Raw genomic sequence first — 27469 nt, 5'->3', positions numbered from 1 at the left:
ATGGGATTTGTAACTTTTCGTGCCCACAGTTTTTGAAACCTGTCAATTCCCCTTGCAGTAAATGTGTTATTTGCAGATTTTCCCCATAGACTTGAGTGAGGTGAGAAAAATCTGCAGGTAAAACCATGCATGACTATCAATAAATGTTATCAAGTGTCAGGAAGTATTCTAAAACAAAGCAGTCTGACTTCAAACTACACATTCCAAAAGGAAATGAAAACCGCAGCAGGAAAAAACACAAAAAAGAACTACATTAAGAAAACACAAGTAACATCATTTAACGAACTACTGCAGAAAATCTGCTGTCTCAACGTGCCAAGTGCTCCCCAGTTCCTAAGATGAGTATATTCACTCTTTATAGATTACATACATTGGCCTGTGGTGCAGAATTAAAACCCACTCCATTATTTATCAATTTAGATCGTGGATTTTGACTGTGGAAATTGTACTTTGCAATCCAAAATCTGCAAATTCTAATCCTTGATATGTCTGCAGCAAAGTTCACAGCAGCAAATATATATATATATATATATATATATATATATATATATATATATATATATATATATATAATGTGTGTGTATGTGTATGTGTATGTATATATATATATATATATATATATATATATATATATATATATATATATATTTAAAAAGATGAGAGGCGTCTGTAATTTACATCATAGGTAGACCTCAACTATGGGAGACAAACTGAGAAAAAAAAATCCAGAAAATCACATTGTCTGTTTTTTTATCATTTTATTTGCATATTATGGTGGAAAATAAGTATTTGGCCAGAAACAAAATTTCATCTCAATACTTTGTAATATATCCTTTGTTGGCAATGACAGAGGTCAAACGTTTTCTGTAAGTCTTCACAAGGTTGCCACACACTGTTGTTGGTATGTTGGCCCATTCCTCCATGCAGATCTCCTCTAGAGCAGTGATGTTTTTGGCTTTTCGCTTGGCAACACGGACTTTCAACTCCCTCCAAAGGTTTTCTATAGGGTTGAGATCTGGAGACTGGCTAGGCCACTCCAGGACCTTGAAATGCTTCTTACGAAGCCACTCCTACGTTGCCCTGGCGGTGTGCTTTGGATCATTGTCATGTTGAAAGACCCAGCCACGTTTCATCTTCAATGCCCTTGCTGATGGAAGGAGGTTTGCACTCAAAATCTCACGATACATGGCCCCATTCATTCTTTCATGTACCCGGATCAGTCGTCCTGGCCCCTTTGCAGAGAAACAGCCCCAAAGCATGATGTTTCCACCACCATGCTTTACAGTAGGTATGGTGTTTGATGGATGCAACTCAGTATTCTTTTTCCTCCAAACACGACAAGTTGTATTTCTACCAAACAGTTCCAGTTTGGTTTCATCAGACCATAGGACATTCTCCCAAAACTCCTCTGGATCATCCAAATGCTCTCTAGCAAACTTCAGACGGGCCCGGACATGTACTGGCTTAAGCAGTGGGGCACGTCTGGCACTGCAGGATCTGAGTCCATGGTGGCATAGTGTGTTACTTATGGTAGGCCTTGTTACATTGGTCCCAGCTCTCTGCAGTTCATTCACTATGTCCCCCCGCGTGGTTCTGGGATTTTTGCTCACCGTTCTTGTGATCATTCTGACCCCACGGTGTGGGATTTTGCGTGGAGCCCCAGATCGAGGGAGATTATCAGTGGTCTTGTATGTCTTCCATTTTCTAATTATTGCTCCCACTGTTGATTTCTTCACTCCAAGCTGGTTGGATATTGCAGATTCAGTCTTCCCAGCCTGGTGCAGGGCTGCAATTTTGTTTCTGGTGTCCTTTGACAGCTCTTTGGTCTTCACCATAGTGGAGTTTGGAGTCAGACTGTTTGAGGGTGTGCACAGGTGTCTTTTTATACTGATAACAAGTCTAAACAGGTGCCATTACTACAGGTAATGAGTGGAGGAAAGAGGAGACTCTTAAAGAAGAAGTTACAGGTCTGTGAGAGCCAGAAATCTTGATTGTTTGTTTCTGACCAAATACTTATTTTCCACCATAATATGCAAAAAAAATGATAAAAAAACAGACAATGTGATTTTCTGGATTTTTTTTCTCAGTTTGTCTCCCATAGTTGAGGTCTACCTATGATGTAAATTACAGACGCCTCTCATCTTTTTAAGTGGTGGAACTTGCACTATTGCTGACTGACTAAATACTTTTTTGCCCCACTGTGTATATGTATGTATATACATATATATATATATATATATATATATATATATATATATATATATATATATATATATATATATATATATATATATATATATATATATAATGTACAAACCTTTTAAGAAACCTACTGGAGCGCCGATGTGTTTTCTTATCAGATGACATTGGAGAGGGAGATTAGTAAAGTCTCCTAGGACCCAACACCGACCTATATTTGCCAGAGGAAAACAACTTTGGGCAGAATCGGGCTGCTTTTACGCAGTTTGTGCTTGACCCCGATGCCCAGGGAGTAAGGGGATCATATACTTTTGCTGTCCTTCTCTGTACAGGTGTGATTTTCTGTATACAGGTCTCTCCTGGGTTATGGAGTACAGTAATAGTTGATTCTCATCTTCACATTCATGTAATGAAGCGTGTAATACTGAATGCGGTATAGCACATACACTAGTATGGTGAAGCCTTTCAGATTATACGTCCCAAGCAAATTTCACTTCCTGGATTTTCTGCATAGTAAAACAATGGCTGGAAGGGTGTGTTAGACATTATATCGTAGCACTACAATCCCGTTACACTTGGTTGTCTGGGTTATTTTGCCAGGGAAGGATGAGCTGAACAGTAAAGGTACCTTCACACTAAACAACTTTAGAACGAGAACGACAGCAATCCGTGACGTTGCAGCGTCCTGGATAGCGATCTCGTTGTGTTTGACACGCAGCAGCGATCAGGATTCCGCTGTGACATCGCTGGTCGTCGCTGAGAGTTCGGAACTTTATTTGGTCGTCAGGTCGGCGTGATTCGTCATGTTTGACAGCAAAAGCAACGATGCCTGCAATGTTTTTTCATGGAGCAACGACCAGCGAGAACGATAAGTACGTCACTAGATCGCTCCTGCATCGTTCTGCTGTTGCCGTGTTTGACGTCTCCTAGCGACCTAAACAGCGACGCTGCAGCGATCGGCTCGTTGTCTATCGCTGCAGCGTCGCTTAATGTGACGGTACCTTACGACACTTGGATTTGTGTGTGCCTATTTAGATTCTGTTTTACTTAAATGTTTGTACCTCCTTATAATGAGTTATTGTATCCGTAATATGCTTTTAAGATGTAAGACTGTGATTTGTGAAGTATTTAAGGGATTTTCTGTTTTTTTTTTCGAAAGTAAGACAGGGAAATGTTCTACATTAAAATAAATAATTACTATTGGCTTCTCAAATCCCCCGAGTTGGTGCATCTCCAGTGGTCACATCTGATATCAGAAGTAATCACATTCAGCCCATTATTTATGGGACCTCTGCATATTGGCAAGTAGTCAATGATTTGCCCCCCCCACAGCCACGTATCTGATGAATCGCCTCTGCTACTGACTGAAGCATCAGGAGGGGGCTTTCAGGGGATAAATAATGCTTATAATACACCCTACTCTTTGCCCACTCTTGAAAAAATGTGGAAAGCCCCTTTGAAAACCGTTGATATTATAGCTGGTCTTATATGTCATGGAATTGTATTCCCTACTGTTTCCTGCTTTGATTAAACAGAGATGTAAGTAAGCCCCAGAAAGGCAGTTTTGGGAAAGTGGCATTGCCTACTATTTCTCAGCAAACTGAAGGTCTAAACAGCGGTCTATAAAATGTCTGTGCCGAGCTGGCTATAGAGTAGAATGCGTACTTTCCCTTAGGCTGGGGTCACACTTGCGAGTTCAGTGCGAGAAACTCTCGTGAGACTCTCGCATCAATACCCGGCACTGCTGCTGGCGGTTTGGACCGGAGCATTCAGCTGCATAGAAATACATGCAGCCACACACTCTGGCCCCGAGTGCTGGCGGCAGTGCCAGGTATTGAAGCGAGTTTCTCGCATTGAACCTGCAAGCGTGACCCCGGCCTAAGGCTTCTTATCTGTAGCATTGGATCATCCCTATCTGGAAAACTAGGACCTAGCTTGAAAGCAGAAGAAGCCCAAAAGACCTGGCAGAACTTGGGAGAGTAAAGTCAGACCCGCTGCAGTGGTAGAAGTGAGAACACAGCTGGATCTTGTACAGGATCGTTTTTTACATCCCATTTGGATTGAGCAGACGTTTCCGTATGCTTAGAACCCAGTCAGAAGTAAGTTTTCCATGTAATATTTCTAGCCACGTATTTCATGGATAGAATGCGTACCTATTACGGTCTAAGCGGTGTTTACATGCCCATGTACGTCTTGCAGACTGAGTGCTCCACGCCGAAACATAGTCATATCTGAATTAAAAATTGAGTCACGGATCAAAGTCGCCAATGCCAGTGTATGGATCTGTGGAAGAAAAAAAATCAATACTCGGATGCCATCTGTGTATGGTCATGTTTGTCCTGTAGGAGAAGCTCGAGAAACCTTCTCTTATGCAAAAGAAATTCTGATTAAACTAATGGTAAAATTGGTTTTTCTTGCGTACCAGAAAAATGACTGATTTTTGAAGTGTAATTATAGTGCTAATAATCCTCGAAGCAGCAGCATTTTCGTCACATGTCTGGCACAATGTGCATCTGAATGGAAGCCAAGAAACCAAAGCGTCAAATTATTGTGCTGTTCAAGTTGACCTGAAATTATTTGTGGTAGTCTTCTTCTTTCTGTTCTTTCTGTCCACGTTAAATATTTTAAACAGAATTCACGTGAGCAAATTGCAGACATGACTGCGTTGTGTGCAGATCCGTACACTTTTCCACTAAGACCTCACTCTCACTTGCATAAAAATCAGATGAGTGCAATCCGATAAAAAATCAGATTGCACTCAGACCACTGTTATTCAATAACAGTGCAGATCTATTTTTTTTCTCTCGATTGTATTGTGATGAGAATTTTTTTTTCACTATATCGAAAAGTGTGAGGGGAAAAGAAATCACATGGACCATCAGTATGGCATCTGATTTTTTTTTTTCTTATTCATTACAATTCTGTAACATAGGAAACTGTAAATGGTCCTGTACAAGATTAATGGAGTTGTCCACAACTAGGACAACCCCTTCTTGATCTAAAGGTTCCGGACCAAAAAAATAAAAAAGCTTATACTCTCTTCCAGTGCTAGCGCCGTTCCAGCGATGTCGGCACTCACGGTCACGGGGCTCTCGTGCGGTTGTTGTGAGACATGAACCCAATCAGCGCTGGTGTCACTGTCCCCGCCTTCCAGAGGCGGGGACAGTGACACCAGCGCTTAATGGGCGCCGGGCTCACGTGTCACAACAACTGCACCAGAGCCCCGGGTCCGTGAGTGCCGACACCACAGGAACGGCGCCGGCATGGGAGGTGAGTATAGGCTTTTTTATTTTAGCAGCCCCAAACATTTAGCTCAAGAAGGGGTTGTCCTAGTAGTGGACAACCCCTTTAATAGCTGAGTAAAGAAAAAAATCAATTGCATACGGATGACAAATGTGTTTTTGACGCATTTTCGTGGCTGTGAGTATAATGGATTTTTTTATTTGAATATCTATGTAATTATTTTCCTTTTTTTTTATACTGTGCGCACATACGCCGGCTGATGAGACTACGCCTCCCATCAGCAATACCTGCTGTCACTGTCATTAGTGATGGGAGCAGTAGTCTCACCAGCCCACGCCTGCTGAACTGCGGTAAGCTATTTTATCGCGGGTCACAGTCACAGCTGCGGGGGTCACGCTGACATCTGCCAGCATGACCCTGCAGCACTCTGACCGACAGTCTTACCTGCGGTAGCGTTACCACCCATAAGAACCTCCACGCTGGTGTTTCCCATGCTGTCACACAGATGACAGTGTGAGAAACACCATAGGAAGTACATGAAAACGCAGAAACTCAGCAAATGCGCAAACCTTTTTATACCTGCGTTTTTGCTGCGGATTTGACTGAGGCTACTTTCACACTAGCGTCGGAATCTCCCCGTCGCAATGCGTCGGGGAGAGATTCCGACGCTAGCGTTTAGCGCATTGCACAATGGAGGCAGCGGATGCATTTCTCCGGCGCATCCGCTGCCCCATTGTAAGGTGCGGGGAGGTGGGGGCGGAGTTCCGGCCGCGCATGCGCGGTCGGAAAAAGCGGTCCGCCAGGAGCAAAAAACGTTACATGTAGCGTTTTTTGCTCCCGACGGTCCGCAGAAGCACGACGCATCCGTCGCTCGACAGATTCGACGTGTGGCAATCCGTCGCAAATGCGTCGTCAATACAAGTCTATGGGGGAAAAACGCATCCTGCAAGCACTTTTGCAGGATGCGTTTTTTCTGCAAAACGACGCATTGTGACGGATTGCAGAAAACGCTAGTGTGAAAGTAGCCTGACTCAATTGAAGTCTATAGTTGAAAAACACTGCAGAAATGCACAAAGAATGGACATGCTGCAGAAAAAAACGCACTGCAAATACTGAAGGAAAATTACTGATCATGTGCCCAACACTTCAAGATTGTCATTGAATTAGCTGGCAGGAGGATTCCGTAGCGCTTTTGGCCCATTTCCACACGGAAAAAAGGCGCAAAAATGCATCAAAAACGCACTTGCAAACACAGCCTAAGTCATAGTAATTTTAAAATGGGGCATAAAAAAGCAACATGCTCAGCAGAGTAAATGCATCCAAGTACCTCCCATAGCTATGAATGTACAAAGTGTTGCATATTTAAAAGCACAGCATAAGCTCAGTGCAAATATCACGCATAGACCTTGCATGTCCCTCCAATGGGTATATGTCCCAAAGATAACGCATACGTAAGAAAACTAAACTGTAAAGCGCTGCGGAATATGTTGCCGCTATATAATTTATTATTATTATTATTAATAAATGAAATTAATGATGGCATAAATAACAAAGTTCCTGAAACGATCTTGAAAGAAATTTTGGAGTGATCTTCCTGATCGCTCCCATTTTCCAGATAACTGAGCGGTGGGAATTAGTGAAGGGGTCATGGTTTTTCCCATGCAGTCAGTAAAGAAGGTGGAGGCTTGTGCTACAATAACAGACATACATACGGTAGGACTGTGAGGAGGAGCTGGTCATGTGACTGATCCGCTGAATCACATGGAATTCTTATGTATTCCTCTTTCTAATGGTAGCATTAGGTACTGATAGACATAGATTTCAGTGTTATTTGCCTGTGGTGTAATTTTTGTGATATTTACACTTCTAGTTGCAGTATTCCTATTGTTCTGGAATGGAAGCGTCCATAGTATTCATGGGTGGAGGGTTTCTCCTGCTAATGGACATTTTCTATTACCATGCAGAAGGGAGTACACTTTCAATCAGAGGCTGGAGAGTGGGGGGGGGGGGGTCCTGCAGCTTGTGAATATGGAGGACCCCTGAGTTTCTCCATCTCAGTGTGCAAATTGCCTCTTCTGAGAAAAAGAGGACTTAAACTCTATAGCGCCACCTGTTGGAAGTAGCGATCCTACAAGTCACAATGAACCCTTTAACGAGTCGTGCAATATGACTTAGGATAAAAGCCAAATCAATATCTCAATTCTTAGACACAGTGTTTCGGGCTGTTGGCCCTCGTCAGTGCGAAGCATGAGAACTGATTTGGCTAGGTGAGAGGCTCTGGACTGGGGTCTAAGGGGTATCGTTTCTCTTTCTGGAGAGTGACCTACCATCTCTGGCTTGTCAAGGTAAGGAGGCTTATTCGCCGTGCAATGCTCCTCTGGGAAATATAATATGCAAATTGCCTCTTCTGAGAAAAAGAGGACTTAAACTCTATAGCGCCACCTGTTGGAAGTAGCGATCCTACAAGTCACAATCAACCCTTTAACCCTTTATCTCAATTCGCAGACACGGTGTTTCGGGCAATTTGCATATTATATTTCCCAGAGGAGCCTTGCACGGCGAATAAGCCTCCTTTCCTTGACAAGCCAGAGATGGTATGTCACTCTCCATAAGGAGAACCATTGCCCCTTAGACCCCAGTCCAGAGCCTCTCACCTAGCCAAATCAGTTTTCATGCTTCGCACTGACAAGGGCCAACAGCCTGAAACACCGTGTCTGCGAATTGAGATACTGATTTGGCTTTTATCCTAAGTCATATTGCAAGACTCGTTAAAGGGTTGATTATGACTTGTAGGATCGCTACTTCCAACAAGTGGTGCTATAGAGTTTAAGTCCTCTTTTTCTCAGAAGAGGCAATTTGCATATTATATTTCCCAGAGGAGCATTGCACGGCGAATAAGCCTCCTTACCTTGACCAGCCAGAGATGGTACTTCGCTCTCCATAGGGAGAAACAATACCCCTTAGACCCCAGTCCATCTCAGTGAGCAGACTTCTGGCACACAACGCAGGTGACTGATAATGTAAACTACACAGACACCTAGTAGAGAAACTTTACTCAGCATGTTCGTCGCAGATGGTGACAAAGTCCGTTTCATATACAGTGAATATGCACACTGTCTTCATACACACTACCTTTGAACACCTAGAAATGACCCACATGCCTTGGCTTGTAAACAGTATTGCATAATACAGCCTGCTGCCATATAACTGCATGCAATATGTAGATAAAATATAATATCCATTTTTTAAAGGAATTCAAAGAATACATGTTTTCAAAGAATTCAGTTAGGTTCTTAGAACCCTTAGAATACATTGTCCCTTAAAGAGAATCAGTCACCAGGTTTTAGCTCCCCCATGTGAGAGCAGCATAAAATAGGGGCCCGAGACCCTGATTCCAGGGATACGTCAATAACACTGCATTTACACATCTCTAATTCACATACCGACCGAGGGTCTCCAAGCCTGAACTCGACAACCTCATAGACCTATAAGAGACTGTCATGGTGGCTTAGTGGTTAGTACTGTTGCTTTGCAGACCTGTGGTCCTAGGATCATATCCCACCAACGACAACATCTTCAGGGATGTTGGATGTTCTCCCCATGTTTGCTTGGGTTTTCCTTCTGGTGCTCTGTTTACTCCCACACTCCAAAAACACATATTTGATAAGGAATTGCTAAGGAATTTAGATTGAGCCCCACTGGGGACAGTGATGTCTCTAAAGCGCTGTGGAATATAATGCCGCTATATAAGCGAAGCATAATAAATAAGCAGTTCAGGTCAGGAGACCCGCAGCCAGTCTGTACTCTGACCAAGACACACACGTGTGTGAATCTGACCATCCCGAGGCTTTTCTTTCAGAATACACTGCCTTATTTGCTGCAGCTCTGCTAGTCTTCTTAATGATGAGCTCCTGTTAACGTAGTCTGCAATATTTATGCACTTCGACTATTCCCACACTCCATCATTGACAGTTTTGGTTATGTTCAGTGTAGACAGAAAACTGTCAAGCAATGGTGTGGGTGACGTTATACAAAGCTCTTTGAGAGGTCGAGCAGATGAAATACTGATGTCACCGAATTTACAGCAAAGAGTGTAGCCTAGTAAGTGACATGCTGCTGGAATCGGGGTTTCTATCCCTAAATTATGCTGCCCTCAGATTGAGAAGCAGAAACCTGGTGAAAAATCACTTTTCAGCAATCCTGCTCCTTTAAGCATGTAGCCTTAAACCACGTTCACACAAGTATTTTGGAGAGTTTTTACCTCAGTATTTGGAAGCCAAAACCAGGAGTGGGTGATAAATACAGAAGTGGTGACATCTATATAATTGTCTAAGGGTCACTTCCGTCTGTCTGTCTGTCACGGATATTCATTGGTCGCGGCCTCTGTCTGTCATGGAAATCCAAGTCACTGATTGGTCGCGGCGAAACAGCCACGACCAATCAGCGACGGGCACAGTCCGGAAGAAAATGGCTGCTCCTTTCTCCCCGCAGTCAGTGCCTGGCGCCCGCATACTCCCCTCTGGTCACCGCTCACACAGGGTTAATGCCAGCGGTAACGGACCAAGTTATGCCACGGGTAACGCACTCCGTAACCGCTGCTATTAACCCTGTGTGTCCCCAACTTTTTACTATTGATGCTGCCTATGCGGCATCAATAGTAAAACAATATAATGTTAAAAATAATAATAATAAAAAAAAACAAAAACCTGCTATTCTCACCCTCCATCGTCGCGTCCTCTCCTCGGGAGTGCAAGCGGCAGGTTCCGGGGCCAAGAATGGTATGCGAGAAGGACCTTCCATGACGTCACGGTCATGTGACCGCGACGTCATCACAGGTCCTGCGCTCATCCAACCCTGGGACCGGAAGCTGCCGCGTGCACCGCAAACAGGCGACAGGACTACAGGGGCTCCCTCGGAAGGTGAGTATATGTTTATTTTTTATTTTAACACTTTTTTTAACCTGTTACATACGTGTCTGGGCAATATACTACGTGGCTGTGCTGTATACTACGTCGCTGTGCAATATACTACGTCGCTGGGCAATATACTACGTGGCTCTGTGCTGTATACTAAGTAGCTGGCCAATATACTATGTGACTGGCCAATATACTACGTGGCTGGGCAATATACTACGTGGCTGGGCAATATACTACGTGGACATGCTGCATATTCTAGAATACCCGATGCGTTCGAATCGGGCCACCATCTAGTGTTTCTCATACTTTTCCTCTGACTGTCCCACTCCTCCTGATTTGGCTTACAAAACCTGTTCAACTACTGACCGTGTGAACGTGGTCTAGCACTGCTACTTATATTTCCTTTTACTGGAATGTGTCTCCAGCTACTAGGAAACCTCAGATCTGTAACACCATTCCTTTAGGCTACGTTCACACTAGCGTTCGGCTAGTGTGCGTCGCGCTAGCGTCGGGCGACGCAGCGGCGACGCACGCGTCATGCGCCCCTATGTTTAACATTGGGGACGCATGCGTTTTTGCTTGTTGCGTTTTCCGACACGTGCGTCTTTTTTGACGCTAGCGTCGGACCAAGAAAACGCAACAAGTTGCATTTTTCTTGCGTCCGATTTTCGTCAAAAAACGACGCACGCGTCGAAAAACGCAGCGTTTTTTGCGTGCGTTTGCACGCGTTTTTCGGTGCGTTGTGCGTCGCGTCACCGACGCAGCGGCGCACAACGCTAGTGTGAACGTAGCCTAACATACAAATACAGTGACTGCTCCTTGTGTATAGAAAGTGAACAGGCTTTTTCTTGCTGGTCTTAGAAAAGGGGCGACAACGGATGCCGCATTAATGGATCCGTTTCTTGATGACTCCAATGCTAAAAAAAATAAATAAATGGATCCGTCAGATCAATTAGTGAATAGAGACTAAAGTTGTCAGCACAACTTTTTTTTTTTATAACCGATTTCTGCTGGCTCCGATCTAACGGACCATTACTGCACACGTCCGCATAGCCTAAGTATATCTGGCACTCCTTTGCGTTCTAGGTTTTGATCTTTCGCAAAGCGAAAGTTTACACTGGTGTGTCCACATCTTAACCCAAGCCTGGCAGGTACATCCAAGCCAGTATTTTCTCACCCAAACAACTGAAGTGCGATCAGCTTCTGTATATGAATTCCTCATCCTGAAATATACTAAAGGACCCATATCCATAGATAGCTGTTAGCAAACGATGTCCGGCAGATCGTTACGCAGCCAGTTTTCTCTCCCGACTCTGAGAGTGCTGCAGTGAAGGCTCAACAGGCTGTGATTTAGCTCGCCAAGAACGAAAGGATAAGCAGTCCAGAATCTGAAATGCCAGATCCTTTTTTTCCCCAACATCATCCGTCATGAGACACCCTTACATGTTAGAATGTCTTCCAAGCCCACCGATTAATATTGGCAGATTTAGACGCTGTTAATCTAGTGTGTATTGGGGGCCTTTAGTCACCGCAAGCCCTGCTTGGTGGGTCTCCAAGGACTGCCAAATACAGATATAGTTAAGTTATAATAATAGTATTTGTTTCTGATTGATTTGCTTTTGTGTACAATCTATTGATGGGATATCTAAACAAGGAGTGTTTCTAACAGAGATTGTCCAAGCATGGACCTCACTTTTTAAGGCCAGATAAGAACTGGAAGACATAAGGCTGATGTTGGCACAGTTTGCCTATAGTTTTATGTGTATGGAGGCCTCCCAACTTTTCCCCAACAGGTGAAGTTAAGGGAGAGATCAATCTGACATATTGGATTTCCATAGGGGCCTATGAACTACTCCTCTGATTTCCTTTTGATCCTAGCTGTCATCTTTTCTTCTTCAGTCTTTGTGTTCCAGCACAGGAGTATGTGAGTAACTAAATCAAGTTTCCACATAAAATGGAGATCAAACCTAGCATTTCTAGGCAGCTGACTAACCTTATTGGCCGTTGCTTCACAAACTAATTTATTAGATCTGATACAATAAGTTCAGTGATAATCTTTATCAAAGGGGTGTGTGACTACTCCAATCCTATTCTTTGGATCTGTTGGGGTCTGACCCCTGGCACCCCAATTGATCAGCTGTTCTGCGCTCTTGTGGCGGCCATATTTCCACAGTTGCAGGGCTGAGCAGCGCCGCTCTGGGAACTGTTCAGTGGTCACTGTCGGGTATTGCCGATCCAATCTTGCACAACAGCATATTTGAAGAACATTGTCTTTAGGGTGCTATAGAAATGTCACTTGGTGCAAATGTCAAATCATTTTCTATACGCTTTTTTTTTCTGTATGTGAATACTTCCTACAATTTGTTTCTTTTTTGTTTGAAGATAATTTATAGAGAAACCCAAGACCTTTATTACTATGAGACCAGCATAGCTCACCGCTCCATCACAAGATAAAGACCTAGTATAAAAGAAATTACATTATTTTTGTCATGAAGATTTTATGTGCCTCTCAGTCTACATTGTTTCTAACTGCAAATCCAGAGATACGGTAATTATGTTACAATAACATTATTAGTTGTAGGCTACTTTCACACTGGCGTTTTTTGCCAGACGTCGCAATGCGTCGTTTATGGCAAAAAACGCATCCTGCAAAGTTGTTTGTAGGATGCGTTTTTGCCCCATAGATTAACATTAATGACGCATTGCGACGCTTTGCCACACGTCGCAACCGTCGTGCGACGGTTGCGCCATGTTGTGGCGGACCGTAACGTTTTTTGCTCCTGACGGACTGCTTTTTCCGACCGCGCATGCGCGGCCGGAACTCCGCCCCCACCTCCCCGCACCTCACAATGGGGCAGCGGATGCGCCGGAGAAATGCATCCGCTGCACCCGTTGTGCAGTGCGTTAAACGCTAGCGTCGGAATCTCTGCCCGACGCATTGCGACGGGGAGATTCCGACGCTAGTGTGAAAGTAGCCGTAGCGATGCGAATTAGTAGCAATATTGCTAACACTTTTTTTGTGTCCTTTTTTGTTTTGTTTTGTTTCCAATTTGTGGCAGAAAATGCCGGAAGGGTCTGAAGACCACAACCACTGGTGGGCGTTCTGAGTCCCCGTCCTTTACCATCTTAATCCAGCACACAACCGGAGATGGCACAGAGCAATCATCAGCTTGACATCCAGGTATTGAGTGATCTTCAGCAACGCTTCCCTGAGATCCCACTTGAAGTGGTATCTCAGTGCATGATGCAGGTATGTGCTAGTGTGACGACGGTTTCTAGTTTTTTTACTGTGTCTTTCCTTAATTTAAGTTTTGGGGGGGAAGAGGGGGTGGGGGGGAGTTCTTTGTTCTGAGAAAACATTTCAGACATATGGCAAAAGTCAAGCTTTTACCCTAAATCATAGATCTACTATATAATTGTCTAAGGGTCACTTCCGTCTTTCTGTCCGTCCTTCTGTCTGTCCTTCTGTCTTTCTATCACGGATATTTATTGGTCGCGGCCTCTGTCTGTCATGGAATCCAAGTCGCTGATTGGTCGTGGCAAAACGCCCACGACCATTGCCACGACCAATCAGCGATGGCCACAGTCCGGCGGCAATATGGCCGCTGCTTCCTCCCCGCAGTCAGTGCCCGCTCCATACTCCCCTCCAGTCATCCAGTCAGCCCTCACACAGGGTTAATGCCAGCGTTACCGGAGCGTGGTGTAAGGCAATCCGGTTACGCAGCTATTAACCCTATGTGACCAACTTTTTGCTATTGATGATGCGTATGCAGCATCAATAGTAAAAAGATCTAATGTTACAAATAATAATAATTAAAAAAAAAAATTTTTATTCTCACCCCTCCGACGTCGCGCCCTGTCCTCGGCAGTGCAAGCGGCAGGTTCCGGTGCTAAGGATGCTATGTGAGAAGGACCTGCCATGATGTCACGGTCATGTGACCGCGATGTCATCACGAGTCCTGCGCTACCAACCCTGGGACCGGAAGCTGCCGCGTGCACCGCACATAGGTGACAGGATTACAAGGGGCCCTCGGATGGTGAGTAAATGTTTATTTTTTATTTTTTAACCTGTTACATACGTGGCTGGGCAGTATACTACGTGTCTGTGCTGTATGCTACGTGGCTCTGTGCTGTATACTACTTCGCTTTGCAATATACTATGTGGCTGGGCAATATACTACGTGGCTGGGCAATATACTACATGACTGGGCAATATACTACGTGACTGAACAATATACTACGTGGCTGGGCAATATACTACGTGGCTGGGCAATATACTACGTGGCTGGGCAATATACTACGTGGCTGGGCAATATACTACGTGGCTGGGCAATATACTACGTGGCTGGGCAATATACTACGTGGCTGGGCAATATACTACGTGGCTGGGCAATATACTACGTGGCTGGGCAATATACTACGTGGCTGGGCAATATACTACGTGGCTGGGCAATATACTACGTGGCTGGGCAATATACTACGTGGCTGGGCAATATACTACGTGGCTGGGCAATATACTACGTGGCTGGGCAATATATTACGTGGCTGGGCAATATATTACGTGGCTGGGCAATATACTACGTGGCTGGGCAATATACTGCGTCGATGGGCAATATACTACGTCGATGGGCAATATACTACCTGACTAGGCAATATACTAAGTGGCTGGGCAATATACTAAGTGGCTGGGCAATATACTAAGTGGCTGGGCAATATACTAAGTGGCTGGGCAATATACTAAGTGGCTGGGCAATATACTAAGTGGCTGGGCAATATACTAAGTGGCTGGGCAATATACTAAGTGGCTGGGCAATATACTCTGTGGCTGGGCAATATACTACGTGGCTGGGCAATATACTACGTGGACATGCATATTCTAGAATATCCGATGCGTTAGAATCATTCCACCATCTAGTAATTGTATAAGAGAGATCTTTTTTGTTTTTCTTTTTTTTGTGAACTGAACCAGTCGGGAGAATCTCATTATACTGTCTGTCCACCTTTTATGAAATCACAAAAGGCAGCCATATTTGCTTTTAGAAGGGAAGATTCACACAACAAATTTTAGCAGGCTGCAGAAACCATAATGCCATTTGGTGGGGGGTGCGCAGAGGTTTAATTTAGTGGCTAAAAGCCACTTGCACATCCTTAATTCATGAGGGGTCTTCTTAGTATTACACATGGATATGAATTCCGTGAAGTGTACATCAGGTGGGCAGCCATGGACACTTTGTGAGGGTCGAAGACTTGGATGTTTACAATTCTTACATTCTTCACTATAGGGATATCGACAAGTTTGTTACCTGCCAATACCTATGGCCTTTGTGTCATCCTATAAACATTTCACACTTTGCTACAGTTGGTCTAAGGGTATGTTTCCACGTGCAGTAAACGCTGCGTGTTTGACGCTGCATAGAGACGCAGCGTTAAACACGCAGCGTCTAGATGTTACAGCATAGTGGAGGGGATTTAATGAAATCCCGTCTCCACTATGCGTGGTAACACGCACGCGGCGGCCCTGCGACTCTGGACATGCGGCGCATCTTTTAAGATCGCAGCATGTCCGTATACCTTGCGGTGACGCGTCGCCGCAAGGTATAACACAGGGCCCTATGCATGGGGTGCGATGAACCCGGATGCGTGCTATGAACACATCCGGCATCATCGCGTCCCAGAAGGGGACGGAGCTTAGCGCAGAGCGGGTATGCCGCTCCGACGAAACCGCCGGCCATCCTGATCGTGGACACATACCCTAATAGTTATGACACTACTACATGTCAGGATCTTTAAAGGGAACCTGTCACCTGAATTTGGCGGGCTCTGTTAATGGTCCGATGGGCGGTGTTTTCTGTTCTTTCATGCACCCCTTCCTTTCCCGCTGGCTGCAATATTGACTTGAATGTGATTCGGTTTCCTCCGTAGTACACGCGTGCGCAATGCAATCTCGCCTTGCGCACGCGCAGTATGCTTTGCCCAACTGTGGGCAAAGCCGAAAAGCATTAGTGCGCATGCGCCGGTGCACTATGTCCCAGAAGTATTTAGCTGTTTTCCGGGACATAGTGCGCCGGTGCATGCGCACTAATGCTTTTCGGCTTTGCCCGCAGTTGGGCAAAGCATACTGCGCGTGCGCAAGGCGAGATTGCATTGCGCACGCGTGTACTACGGAGGAAACTGAATCACATTCAAGACAATATTGCGGCCAGCGGGAAAGGAAGGGGTGCATGAAAGAACAGAAAACACCGCCCATCGGAACGTTAACAGAGCCCGACAAATTCAGGTGACAGAGTCCCTCTAAGGGCATTTTACACACCTTGATTATAGAAAGATTCAGAGCTGTAATACTTTTTAAGTATTAGTTGGCACTAATAATTCACAGGGACAATAGGAATAAGGGTATCCAAAAATATACAGTTGTGTGAAAGCGTTTGCACCCTTCCTGGTTTCCTATTCTTTCACGTTTGTCACACTTAAATGTTTCAGATTATGAAACAAATGTAAATATTAAACAAATATAGTGCAAGTAAACACAAAATGCAGTGTTTAATTGAAGGCCTTTATTATTAGGAGAAAAAGAAATCCAAACCTACAGGGCCTTGTGTAAAAAAAAAAAAAAAAAAAAAAAAAGTGATTGCCCCCCTCTCCCTTAAAACATATTAAATCACATCTTTTGGAAGCTGAGTTCAAATTCCCTAGACACATCCAGGCCTGCTAACTGCCACACCTGTTCTCAATCAAGAAATCACTTAAATAGGACCTGCCTGACAATGTTAATTAGACCAAGAGATCCTCAAAAGCTATACATTATGCTGCGATCCAAAGGAATTCTGTACTAAATGAGAAACAAAGTAATTGAGATTTATCAGTCTAGAAAAGGTTATATAGCTATTTCTAAAGCTTTGGGATTCCAGCGAACCACAGTGTTAGTCATTATCTACAAATGGCGAAAACATGGTGCTGTGGTGAACCTTCCCAGGAGTAACCTTCCAAGCAAATTTACCCATAAAAGACCCCAGAACAACTTCTATAGAACTGCAAGGCTCACATGCCTTAGTTAAGGTCAGTTTTCATGACCCCACCATAAGAAAGAGACTGGGCAAAAGTGTTCTGCATGGCAGAAGTTCAAAAGACTAAAACAACTGCTGAGCAATAAGAACATAAAGGCTCATCTCAGTTTTGACAGAAAACATCTTGATGATCCCCATTACTTTTGGGAGAATATTCTGTGGATTAATGAGGCAAAAGTTGAACTTTATGTAAGGTGTATGTGGCATTACATCTGGTGTATATGTAACAAATCATTTCAGAAAAGGAACATCATACCAACAGTAAAATATGGTGGTGGTAGTGTGATAGTCTGGGGCTGATTTGCTGCTTCAAGACCTCGAAGACTTGCTGTGGTAAATGGAACCATCAATTCTGCTGCCTACCAGAAAATCCTAAAGGAGAATGTTCGGCCATCTGTTCGTGACCTCAAGCTGAAGTGCACTTGGGTTATGCAGCAGGACAATGATCCAAAACTCACCACCAAGTGCACCTCTGAATGGCTTAAGAAAAACAAAATGATGACTTTGGAGTTGCCAAGTCAAAGTCAAGACCGTAAACTGTGGCATGACCTTAAAAAAGATGGTTCATGCTGGGAAACCCTCCAATGTGGCTGAATTCTAACAATTCTGCAATAATGAGTGGGCCAAAATTCCTACAAAGTGTTGTAAAAGACTCACTGCGATAACTGGCAAATGCTTGATTGCAGTTGTTGCTGCTAAGGGTGGCCCAACAGTTTTATGTTTCGGGGACAATCACTTTTTCATACCGGGTCCTGTAGATTTGGATTTTTTGTCCCTTCATAATAGAAGCCTTCATTTAAAAACAGCATTTTGTGCTTACTTGTGTTATCTTTGTCTAATAATTAAATTTGTTTGGTAATCAGAAACATTTAACTGTGACAAAAATGCAAAAGAATAGGCAATCAGAAAGGGGGCAAACACTTTTTCACGCAACTGTATATAGCAGAGGTGATCGGGTTAAGACAGCTCCTAGTCTCCCATGGATACTACTGAAGAATCTTAAAAGTAAAAAAAAAATGTTTTCAAAAATATTTTTAAAAAAAAAATTAAAGTTAAAATTACCCACCTTTTTCCCCATTCAAAATAAAATAAAGAAAAAAAATCAAACCTACACATATTTGGTATCGCCGCTTTCAGAATCGCCCGATCTATTAATATAAAAAAAGAATTAAACTGATCGCTAAACTGTGTAACGAGGAAAAAAGTCAAAATGCCAGAATTAAATTTTTTGGGGGCACCGTGACATTGCATTAAAATGCAACAACGGACGATCAAAAGATTATATCTGTACCAAAACTGTATAATTAAAAACGTCACCTTGACACACAAGAAAATAAGCACTCACCCAACCTCAGATCACGAAAAATGTGGACGCTACGGGTATCGGAAAATGGCACCATTTTTTTTTTTTTTTTTTTTTTAACAAAGTTTGGATTTTTTTTCACCACTTAGATTAAAAAGAACCTAGACATGTTTGGTGTCAGTGAACTCATAATGACCTGAAGAATCTTAAGGGCAGGTCAGTTTTCCCATTTAATGAACACCGTAAAGAAAGTAAACCAAAAAACAATTATGGAACTGCACTTTTTTTTTTGCAATTTCACCGCGCTTGGATTTTTTTCCCTGTTTTCTAGGCTACGACGGGAATGGTAAAATAGCAAAGCAAAATCTAATGTGGAATTGCACTTTTTTTTTGCAATTTCACTGCATTTTGAATTTTGTTCCCATTTCCCAGTAAACTATATGGCAAAACCAATGGTGTCGTTCAAAAGTACAAATTGTCCCGCAATAAACAAGCCATCACATGGCCTTATTGACTAAAAAATGAAAAAGTTAAGTTATAGCTCTGGGAAGAAGGAGAGCAAAAAACGAGTACTCAAAAATGAAAATAACTCTGGGGGTTAAAGGGATTGGGCCACCATAAAGAATACGTTTAACTAAGCAGAAAAGGTGGACATAAATGGTTTTGAAATTTGCATTTAATAAAAATTATGCTCCATTCAAAAAGTAACAAACTTTCGTCTTGTGAAGTATGCCCCTGGTGTTATTTCATTCCGTCCTCCCGCGCATAACGCGGTGTAACGTAGTCCGTTAACGCAGCCATAGACTGCAATGTCGGACGCATCGCTAGCGCACGCCCACAATGGGCGTGCGCTAGCGATGTGCCGTCATTTGAGTGACGGACCCGAGACGCGGGCTGCAGCGTTTCCGGGTCTGTCACTGCTAGCGCAGATGGAGCTAGCAGAAGCTCCATCTGCGCTAGCGCTGTGCAAAAGTCGGCACTTGCGTTAACGCAGTCCGATCAACGTATGCGTTGAACGGACTGCACTAACGCAATGTGAACCTAGGCTAAGAGTTCCCCCGAAATCTCCACCCCCAGTGTGCACAGCGCATGCTCGCTGCGCTCCCCTCACATAGGTCTAACAATGTGAGGGGAGCGCAGGAGCATGCGCTGTGCACACTGGGGTGGGGAGTTGGGGAGAACTCTGATGACAAGAACTGCGCATGCTCGGCCACTGGGAGGACGGAATGGTATAACGCCAGGGGGCATACTTCACAAGATGAAAGCTTGTTACTTTTTGTATGGAGCATAATTTTTAATAAATGTAAATTACAAAACCATTTATTTCCACCTTTTCTGCTTAACCCCTTCCCGACCCATGACGCCACGTAGGCGTCATGAAAGTCGGTGCCAATCCGACCCATGACGCCTATGTGGCGTCATGGAAAGATCGCGTCCCTGCAGATCGGGTGAAGGGGTTAACTCCCATTTCACCCGATCTGCAGGGACAGGGGGAGTGGTAGTTTAGCCCAGGGGGGGTGGCTTCACCCCCTCGTGGCTACGATCGCTCTGATTGGCTGTTGAAAGTGAAACTGCCAATCAGAGCGATTTGTAATATTTCACCTATTATAACGGGTGAAATATTACAATCCAGCCATGGCCGATGCTGAAATATCATCGGCCATGGCTGGAAATACTAATGTGCCCCCCCCAGCCCCCCGATCTGGCCGGTACACTGCTCCGGCTCCCCTCCGTCCAGTGCTCCGCTCCCCCCCATGCTCTTGTCCGCTCCCCCCGTGCTCCAATCACCCCCCCGTGCTCCAATCACCCCCCCTGCACTCCGATCCACCCCCCCCGGTGCTCCGTTCCACGCCTGCCGCGCTCCGATCCCCCCCCCCCCGTGCTCCGATCCCCCCCCACGTGGTCCCCCACCCACCCCATCATACTTACCGATCCTGCCGGGGTCCCGTCCGTCTTCTCCCCGGGCGCCGCCATCTTTCAAAATGGCGGGCGCATGCGCAGTGCGCCCGCCGAATCTGCCGGCCGGCAGATTCGTTCCAAAGTGCATTTTGATCACTGAGATATAATCTATCTCAGTGATCAAAATAAAAAAAATAATACATGACCCCCCCCCCCCCCCCCCTTTGTCACCCACATAGGTAGGGACAATAAAAAAATAAAGAAATTTTTTTTTTCCACTAATGTTAGAATAGGGGTAGGGCTAGGGTTAGGGGTAGGGTTATGGCTAGGGTTTCGGTATGTGCACACGTATTCTGGTCCTCTGCGGATTTTTCCGCTGCGGATTTGATAAATCCGCAGTGCTAAACCGCTGCGGATTTATGGCGGATTTACCACGTTTTTTTCTGCGCATTTCACTGCGGTTTTACAATTGCGATTTTCTATTTGAGCAGTTGTAAAACCGCTGCGGAATCCGCACAAAGAAGTGACATGCTGCGGAATGTAAACCGCTGCGTTTCCGTGCAGTTTTTCCGCAGCATGTGTACAGCGATTTTTGTTTCCCATAGGTTTACATTGAACTGTAAACTCATGGGAAACTGCTGCGGATCTGCAGCGTTTTCCGCAGTGTGCACATACCTTTAGAATTAGGCTATGTGCACACAGTGCGGATTTGGCTGCGGATTGGCCGCTGCGGATTCGCAGCAGTATTCCATCAGGTTTACAGTACCATGTAAACATATGAAAAACCAAATCCGCTGTGCCCATGGTGCAGAAAATACCGCGCGGAAACGCTGCGTTGTATTTTCCGCAGCATGTCAATTCTTTGTGCGGATTCCGCGGCGTTTTACACCTGTTCCTCAATAGGAATCCGCACAAAAAACACTGGAAATAGTGCCTTTTACCCGCGGATTTTTCAAAAATGGTGCGGAAATATCTCACACGAATCCGCAACGTGGGCACATAGCCTTAGGGTTAGGGTTGGAATTAGGGTTGTGGTTAGGGGTGTGTTGCGGTTAGGGTTGTGATTAGGGTTGTGGCTACAGTTGGGATTAGGGTTAGGGGTGTGTTGGGGTTAGTGTTGGAGGTAGAATTGAAGGGTTACCACTGTTTAGGCACATCAGGGGTCTCCAAACGCAACATGGCGCCACCATTGATTCCAGCCAATCTCGTATTCAAAAAGTCAAATGGTGCTCCCTCACTTCCGAGTCCTGACGTGTGCCCAAACAGTGGTTTACCCCCACATATGGGGTACCAGCATACTCAGGATAAACTGCGCAACAATTACTGGGGTCCAATTTCTCCTGTTACCCTTGTGAATCTAAAAAAATGCTTGCTAAAACATCATTTTTGAGGAAAGAAAAATGATTTTTTATTTTCACGGCTCTGCGTTGTAAACGTCTGTGAAGCACTTGGGGGTTCAAAGTGCTCACCACATATCTAGATAAGTTCCTTGGGGGTCTAGTTTCTAAAATGTGGTCACTTGTGGGGGGTTTCTACTGTTTAGGCACACCAGGGGCTCTGCAAACGCAATGTGACGCCCGCAGACCATTCCATCAAAGTCTGCATTTCAAAAGTCACTACTTCCCTTCTGAGCCCCGACGTGTGCCCAAACAGTGGTTTACCCCCACACATGGGGTATCAGCGTACTCAGGAGAAACTGGACAACAACTATTGGGGTCCAATTTCTCCTGTTACCCTTGGGAAAATAAAAAATTCTGGGCTAAATAATTATTTTTGAGGAAAGAAAACGTATTTATTATTTTAACGGCTCTGCATTATAAACTTCTATGAAGCACTTGGGGGTTCAAAGTGCTCACCACACATCTAGATAAGTTCCTTTCGGGGTCTAGTTTCCAAAATGGGGTCACTTGTGGGGGGTTTCTACTGTTTAGGCACACCAGGGGCTCTGCAAACGCAACGTGACGCCCACAGAGCATTCCATCAAAGTCTGCATTTCAAAACGTCACTACTTCACTTCCGAGCCCCGGCATGTGCCCAAACAGTGATTTAACCCCCACATATGGGGTATCAGCGTACTCAGGAGAAACTGGACAACAACTGTTGGGGTCAAATTTCTCCTGTTACCTTTGGGAAAATAAAAAATTGCAGGCTAAAAGATCATTTTTGAGAAAATAATTTTTTTTTTTTATTTTCATGGCTCTGCGTTATAAACTTCTGTGAAGCACTTGGGGGTTCAAAGTCCTCACCACACATCTAGATTAGTTCCTTTGGGGGTCTAGTTTCCAAAATGGGGTCATTTCTGGGGGATCTCCAATGTTTAGGCACACAGGGGCTCTCCAAACGTGACATGGTGTCCGCTAATGATTGGAGCTAATTTTCCATTTAAAAAGCCAAATGGCGTGCCATCCCTTCCGAGCCCTGCCGTGCGCCCAAACAGTGGTTTACCTCCACATATGGGGTATCAGTGTACTCAGGACAAACTGGACAACAATATTTGGGGTCCAATTTCTCCTATTATCCTTGGCAAAATAGGAAATTCCAGGCTAAAAAATCATTTTTGAGGAAAGAAAAATTATTTTTTATTTTTATGGCTCTGCGTTATAAACTTCTGTGAAGCACCTGGGGGTTTAAAGTGCTCAATATGCATCTAGATAAGTTCCTTGGGGGGTCTAGTTTCCAAAATGGGGTCACTTGTGGGGGAGCTCCAATGTTTAGGCACACAGGGGCTCTCCAAACGCAAAATGGTGTCCGCTAACAATTGGAGCTAATTTTCCATTCAAAAAGTCAAATGGCGCGCCTTCCCTTCCGAGCCCTGCCGAGTGCCCAAACAGTGGTTTACCCCCACATATGAGGTATCGGCGTACACGGGAGAAATTGCCCAACAAATTTTATGATCCATTTTATCCTACTGCCCATGTGAAAATGAAAAAATTGAGGCGAAAAGAATTTTTTTGTGAAAAAAAAAAGTACTTTTTCATTTTTACAGATCAATTTGTGAAGCACCTGAGGGTTTAAAGTGCTCACTAGGCATCTAAATAAGTTCCTTGGGGGGTCTAGTTTCCAAAATGGGGTCACTTGTGGGGGAGCGCCAATGTTTAGGCACACAGGAGCTATCCAAACGCGACATGGTGTCCGCTAACGATGGAAATAATTTTTCATTCAAAAAGTCAAATGGCGCTCCTTCCCTTCCGAGCCTTACCATGTGCCCAAACAGTGGTTTACCTCCACATGTGAGGTACCAGTGTACTCAGGAGAAATTGCCCAACACATTTTAGGATCCATTTTATCCTGTTGCCCATGTGAAAATGAAAAACTTGAGGCTAAAAGAATTTTTTTGTGAAAAAAAAGTACTTTTTTCATTTGTACGGATCAATTTGTGAAGCACCTGGGGGTTCAAAGTGCTCATTATGCATCTAGATAAGTTCCTTGGGGCGTCTAGTTTCCAAAATGGGGTCACTTGTGGGGGAGCTCCAATTTTTAGGCACACGGGGGCTCTCCAAACGTGACATGGTGTCCGCTAAAGAGTGGAGCCAATTTTTGATTCAAAAAGTCAAATGGCGCTCCTTCCCTTCCAAGCCCTGCCGTGCGCCCAAACAGTGGTTTACCCCCACATATGAGGTATCAGCGTACTCAGGACAAATTGGACAACAACTTTCGTGGTTCAGTTTCTCCTTTTACCATTGGGAAAATAAAAAAATTGTTGCTAAAAGATAATTTTTGTGACTAAAAAGTTAAATGTTCGTTTTTTCCTTCCATGTTGCTTCTGCTGCTGTGAAGCACCTGAAGGGTTAATAAACTTCTTGAATGTGGTTTTGAGTACCTTGAGGGGTGCAGTTTTTAGAATGGTGTCACTTTTGGGTATTTTCAGCCATATAGACCCCTCAAACTGACTTCAAATGTGAGGTGGTCCCTAAAAAAAATGGTTTTGTAAATTTCGTTGTAAAAATGACAAATCGCTGGTCAAATTTTAACCCTTATAACTTCCTAACAAAAAAAAATTTTGTTTCCAAAATTGTGCTGATGTAAAGTAAACATGTGGGAAATGTTATTTATTAACTATTTTGTGTCACATATCTCTCTGGTTTAACAGAATAAAAATTCAAAATGTGAAAATTGCGAAATTTTCAAAATTTTCGGCAAATTTCCGTTTTTATCACAAATAAACGCAGAATTTATTGACCTAAGTTTACCACTAACATGAAGCCCAATATGTCACGAAAAAACAATCTCAGAACCGCTAGGATCCGTTGAAGCGTTCCTGAGTTATTACATCATAAAGGGACACTGGTCAGAATTGCAAAAAACGGCAAGGTCTTTAAGGTCAAAATAGGCTGGGTCATGAAGGGGTTAATTAAATGTATTCGTTATGGTGACCCAACCCCTTTAATTAAAATGTACTTTTGTTTGTTTGAAAACTCCTTTAATGGGGTTTCCTGTGTTTTCAACTTGGGTGCTATCCTTTAAAAGATAGTATTCATAAGAGCCACCAAAATCTTGTTTGTATAATTTATATGGTAGTTCAAGTTCATCTAGTTTAGTCATCTTTGATTTTTCAGTTTAGCCTGAAGTTACACGTTGCCTTCTTACCCATAGTAGGCCGCAGGAAATTCATTACTACTTATTTGAAGCTTAAGATAGGCACATTATAAAAATGTAGTAATTAGCCCAGAATTTTTCTTGTTCTTTTTACTTATCCTATATACTGTATTTCCCCTCAATGATTAGCCTTACTTTTTTGCTTTTCTGCACAGTACTGCATAGCGTTCATTGTAATATGGAGAAGACTATCGGTTATTGAAATAACACACTTGCTGCATGTCCTGCTAATTCACGGTGCTGCTGCAGTGTCAAGTCTATCATGGTTCTAATCTGGAAGAAAAGATTCTTGTGTCCCTAATTAACTATCATAAATCTAATTATTTCCTGGCACTTTGGAGAACAATAGCTAGCAGTTAATTCATGCTTCTTCATTAGTCTGATGGCAAGGAAAGTTATTCATATTTACGGTACAGGTACAGCCCACAAATAAGTTTTTGTTTGTTGCATTGGAAAAACAGTAATGGTGCCAATAAAAAAATGAAGTACTGAAAACAGCAAACTTGGATAATTGGTCTAGTGCAAGATAGCAACTTGAAATTTGGCACTGAAATACAGGGACCATATGCTCACATCCTAAAAAATTGTTAGAAGGTAAAATGGTCAATTCCTAATGTTGTTGATATTTATTGTGCAGCATTATGTAGAATACTTACAAACAAAAAAATGGCACCATCCTGTTAAAGGTATGTCAGTCAACTGTTTCCATAATAGCTGAGGCCCCAGCACCAAGCACCTTGGCCATTACGGACTTCTGTTGTTGGAACAGCAGATGTTTTAGGAAAAAAAAAAAAGTGCCTAAGCACTAACAGTCAGGTAGTTGTTACCCACCTGTTTGTTGTGTTGGCTCTGTTCTCTGCCAGCAAAGAGCGGTAACAGACCTCGCTGACATCACATCAACAGAGCAGCTTTTTCTTTTCCTGTTGACAGGGCAGGACTACTGGTGTCATGCTGATTGACAGCTGACTTTCCGCTGCCTAATTGATGGAAGTCAGCTGCTCATATGCGGCATGAGCCCCACACAGCCTCCCCCATATGTGCTGCATGAGCCCCACACGCCTCCCCCATATGTGCTGCATGAGCCCCACACGGCCTCCCCCATATGTGCTGCATGAGCCCCACACGGCCTCCCCCCATATGTTCTGCATGAGCCCCACACTGCCTCCCCCATAAGTGCTGCATGAGCCCCACACTGCCTCCCCCATATGTGCTGCATGAGCCCCACACTGCCTCCCCCATATGTGCTGCATGAGCCTCACACTGCCTCCCCCATATGTGCTGCATGAGCCCCACACTGCCTCCCCCATATGTGCTGCATGAGCCCCACACTGCCTCCCCCATATGTGCTGCATGAGCCCCACACGGCTTCCCCATATGTGCTGCATGAGCCCCACACGGCCTCCCCCCATATGTGCTGCATGAGCCCCACACTGCCTCCCCCATATGTGCTGCATGAGCCCCACACTGCCTCCCACATATGTGCTGCATGAACCCCACACTGCCTCCCCCATATGTGCTGCATGAGCCCCACACTGCCTCCCCCCATGTGCTGCATGAGCCCCACACTGCCTCCCTCCTATGTGCTGCATGAGCCCCACACTGCCTCCCCCATATGTGCTGCATGAGCCCCACACTGCCTCCCCCATATGTGCTGCATGAGCCCCACACTGCCTCCCACATATATGCTGCATGAGCCCCCCACTGCCTCCCCCATATGTGCTGCATGAGCCCCACACTGCCTCCCACATATATACTGCATGAGCCCCACACTGCCTCCCCCATATGTGCTGCATGAGCCCCACACGGCCTCCCCCATATATGCTGCATGAGCCCCACACTGCCTCCCCCATATGTGCTGCATGAGCCCCACACGGCTTCCCCATGTGCAGCATGACGCCCCCATAGCCTCCCCATGTGCAGCATGACGCCCCCATAGCCTCCCCATGTGCAGCATGACGCCCCCATAGCCTCCCCATGTGCAGCATGACGCCCCCATAGCCTCCCCATGTGCAGCATGATGCCCCCATAGCCTCCCCATGTGCAGCATGACGCCCCCATAGCCTCCCCATGTGCAGCATGACGCCCCCATAGCCTCCCCATGTGCAGCATGACGCCCCCATAGCCTCCTCATGTGCTGCACACTCCAATAACCTCCCCATTCCACCCAAACATCCCATTCATATGGAAATATAGACCACCACATACTCACCTTGGTTCCGTTCCCCGGTGCTCTGCTGCTCTCTCTGTCT

The 27469-nt window shown here is 44.6% G+C and overlaps 1 protein-coding gene across 1 annotated transcript in view; it reads left to right on the top strand.

Annotated features, from left to right (window-relative positions):
* The window catches only part of TAB3 (TGF-beta activated kinase 1 (MAP3K7) binding protein 3), a 79658-nt gene that overhangs the window by 21020 nt on the left and 31169 nt on the right, over positions 1 to 27469 (top strand). Inside the window, exon 2 of the mRNA XM_069757651.1 lies at positions 13418 to 13608. Coding sequence (XP_069613752.1) covers positions 13507 to 13608 — 102 coding nt within the window. The 5' untranslated portion in view covers positions 13418 to 13506. The remainder of the gene's footprint in view (positions 1 to 13417; positions 13609 to 27469) is intronic.

This window comes from Ranitomeya imitator, chromosome 3 (assembly GCF_032444005.1).
Source record: "Ranitomeya imitator isolate aRanImi1 chromosome 3, aRanImi1.pri, whole genome shotgun sequence".
Lineage (NCBI taxonomy): Eukaryota > Metazoa > Chordata > Amphibia > Anura > Dendrobatidae > Ranitomeya > Ranitomeya imitator.
The sequence above is the reverse complement of the archived record's forward strand: the minus strand, read 5'-3'. Positions and strand labels throughout refer to the sequence as shown.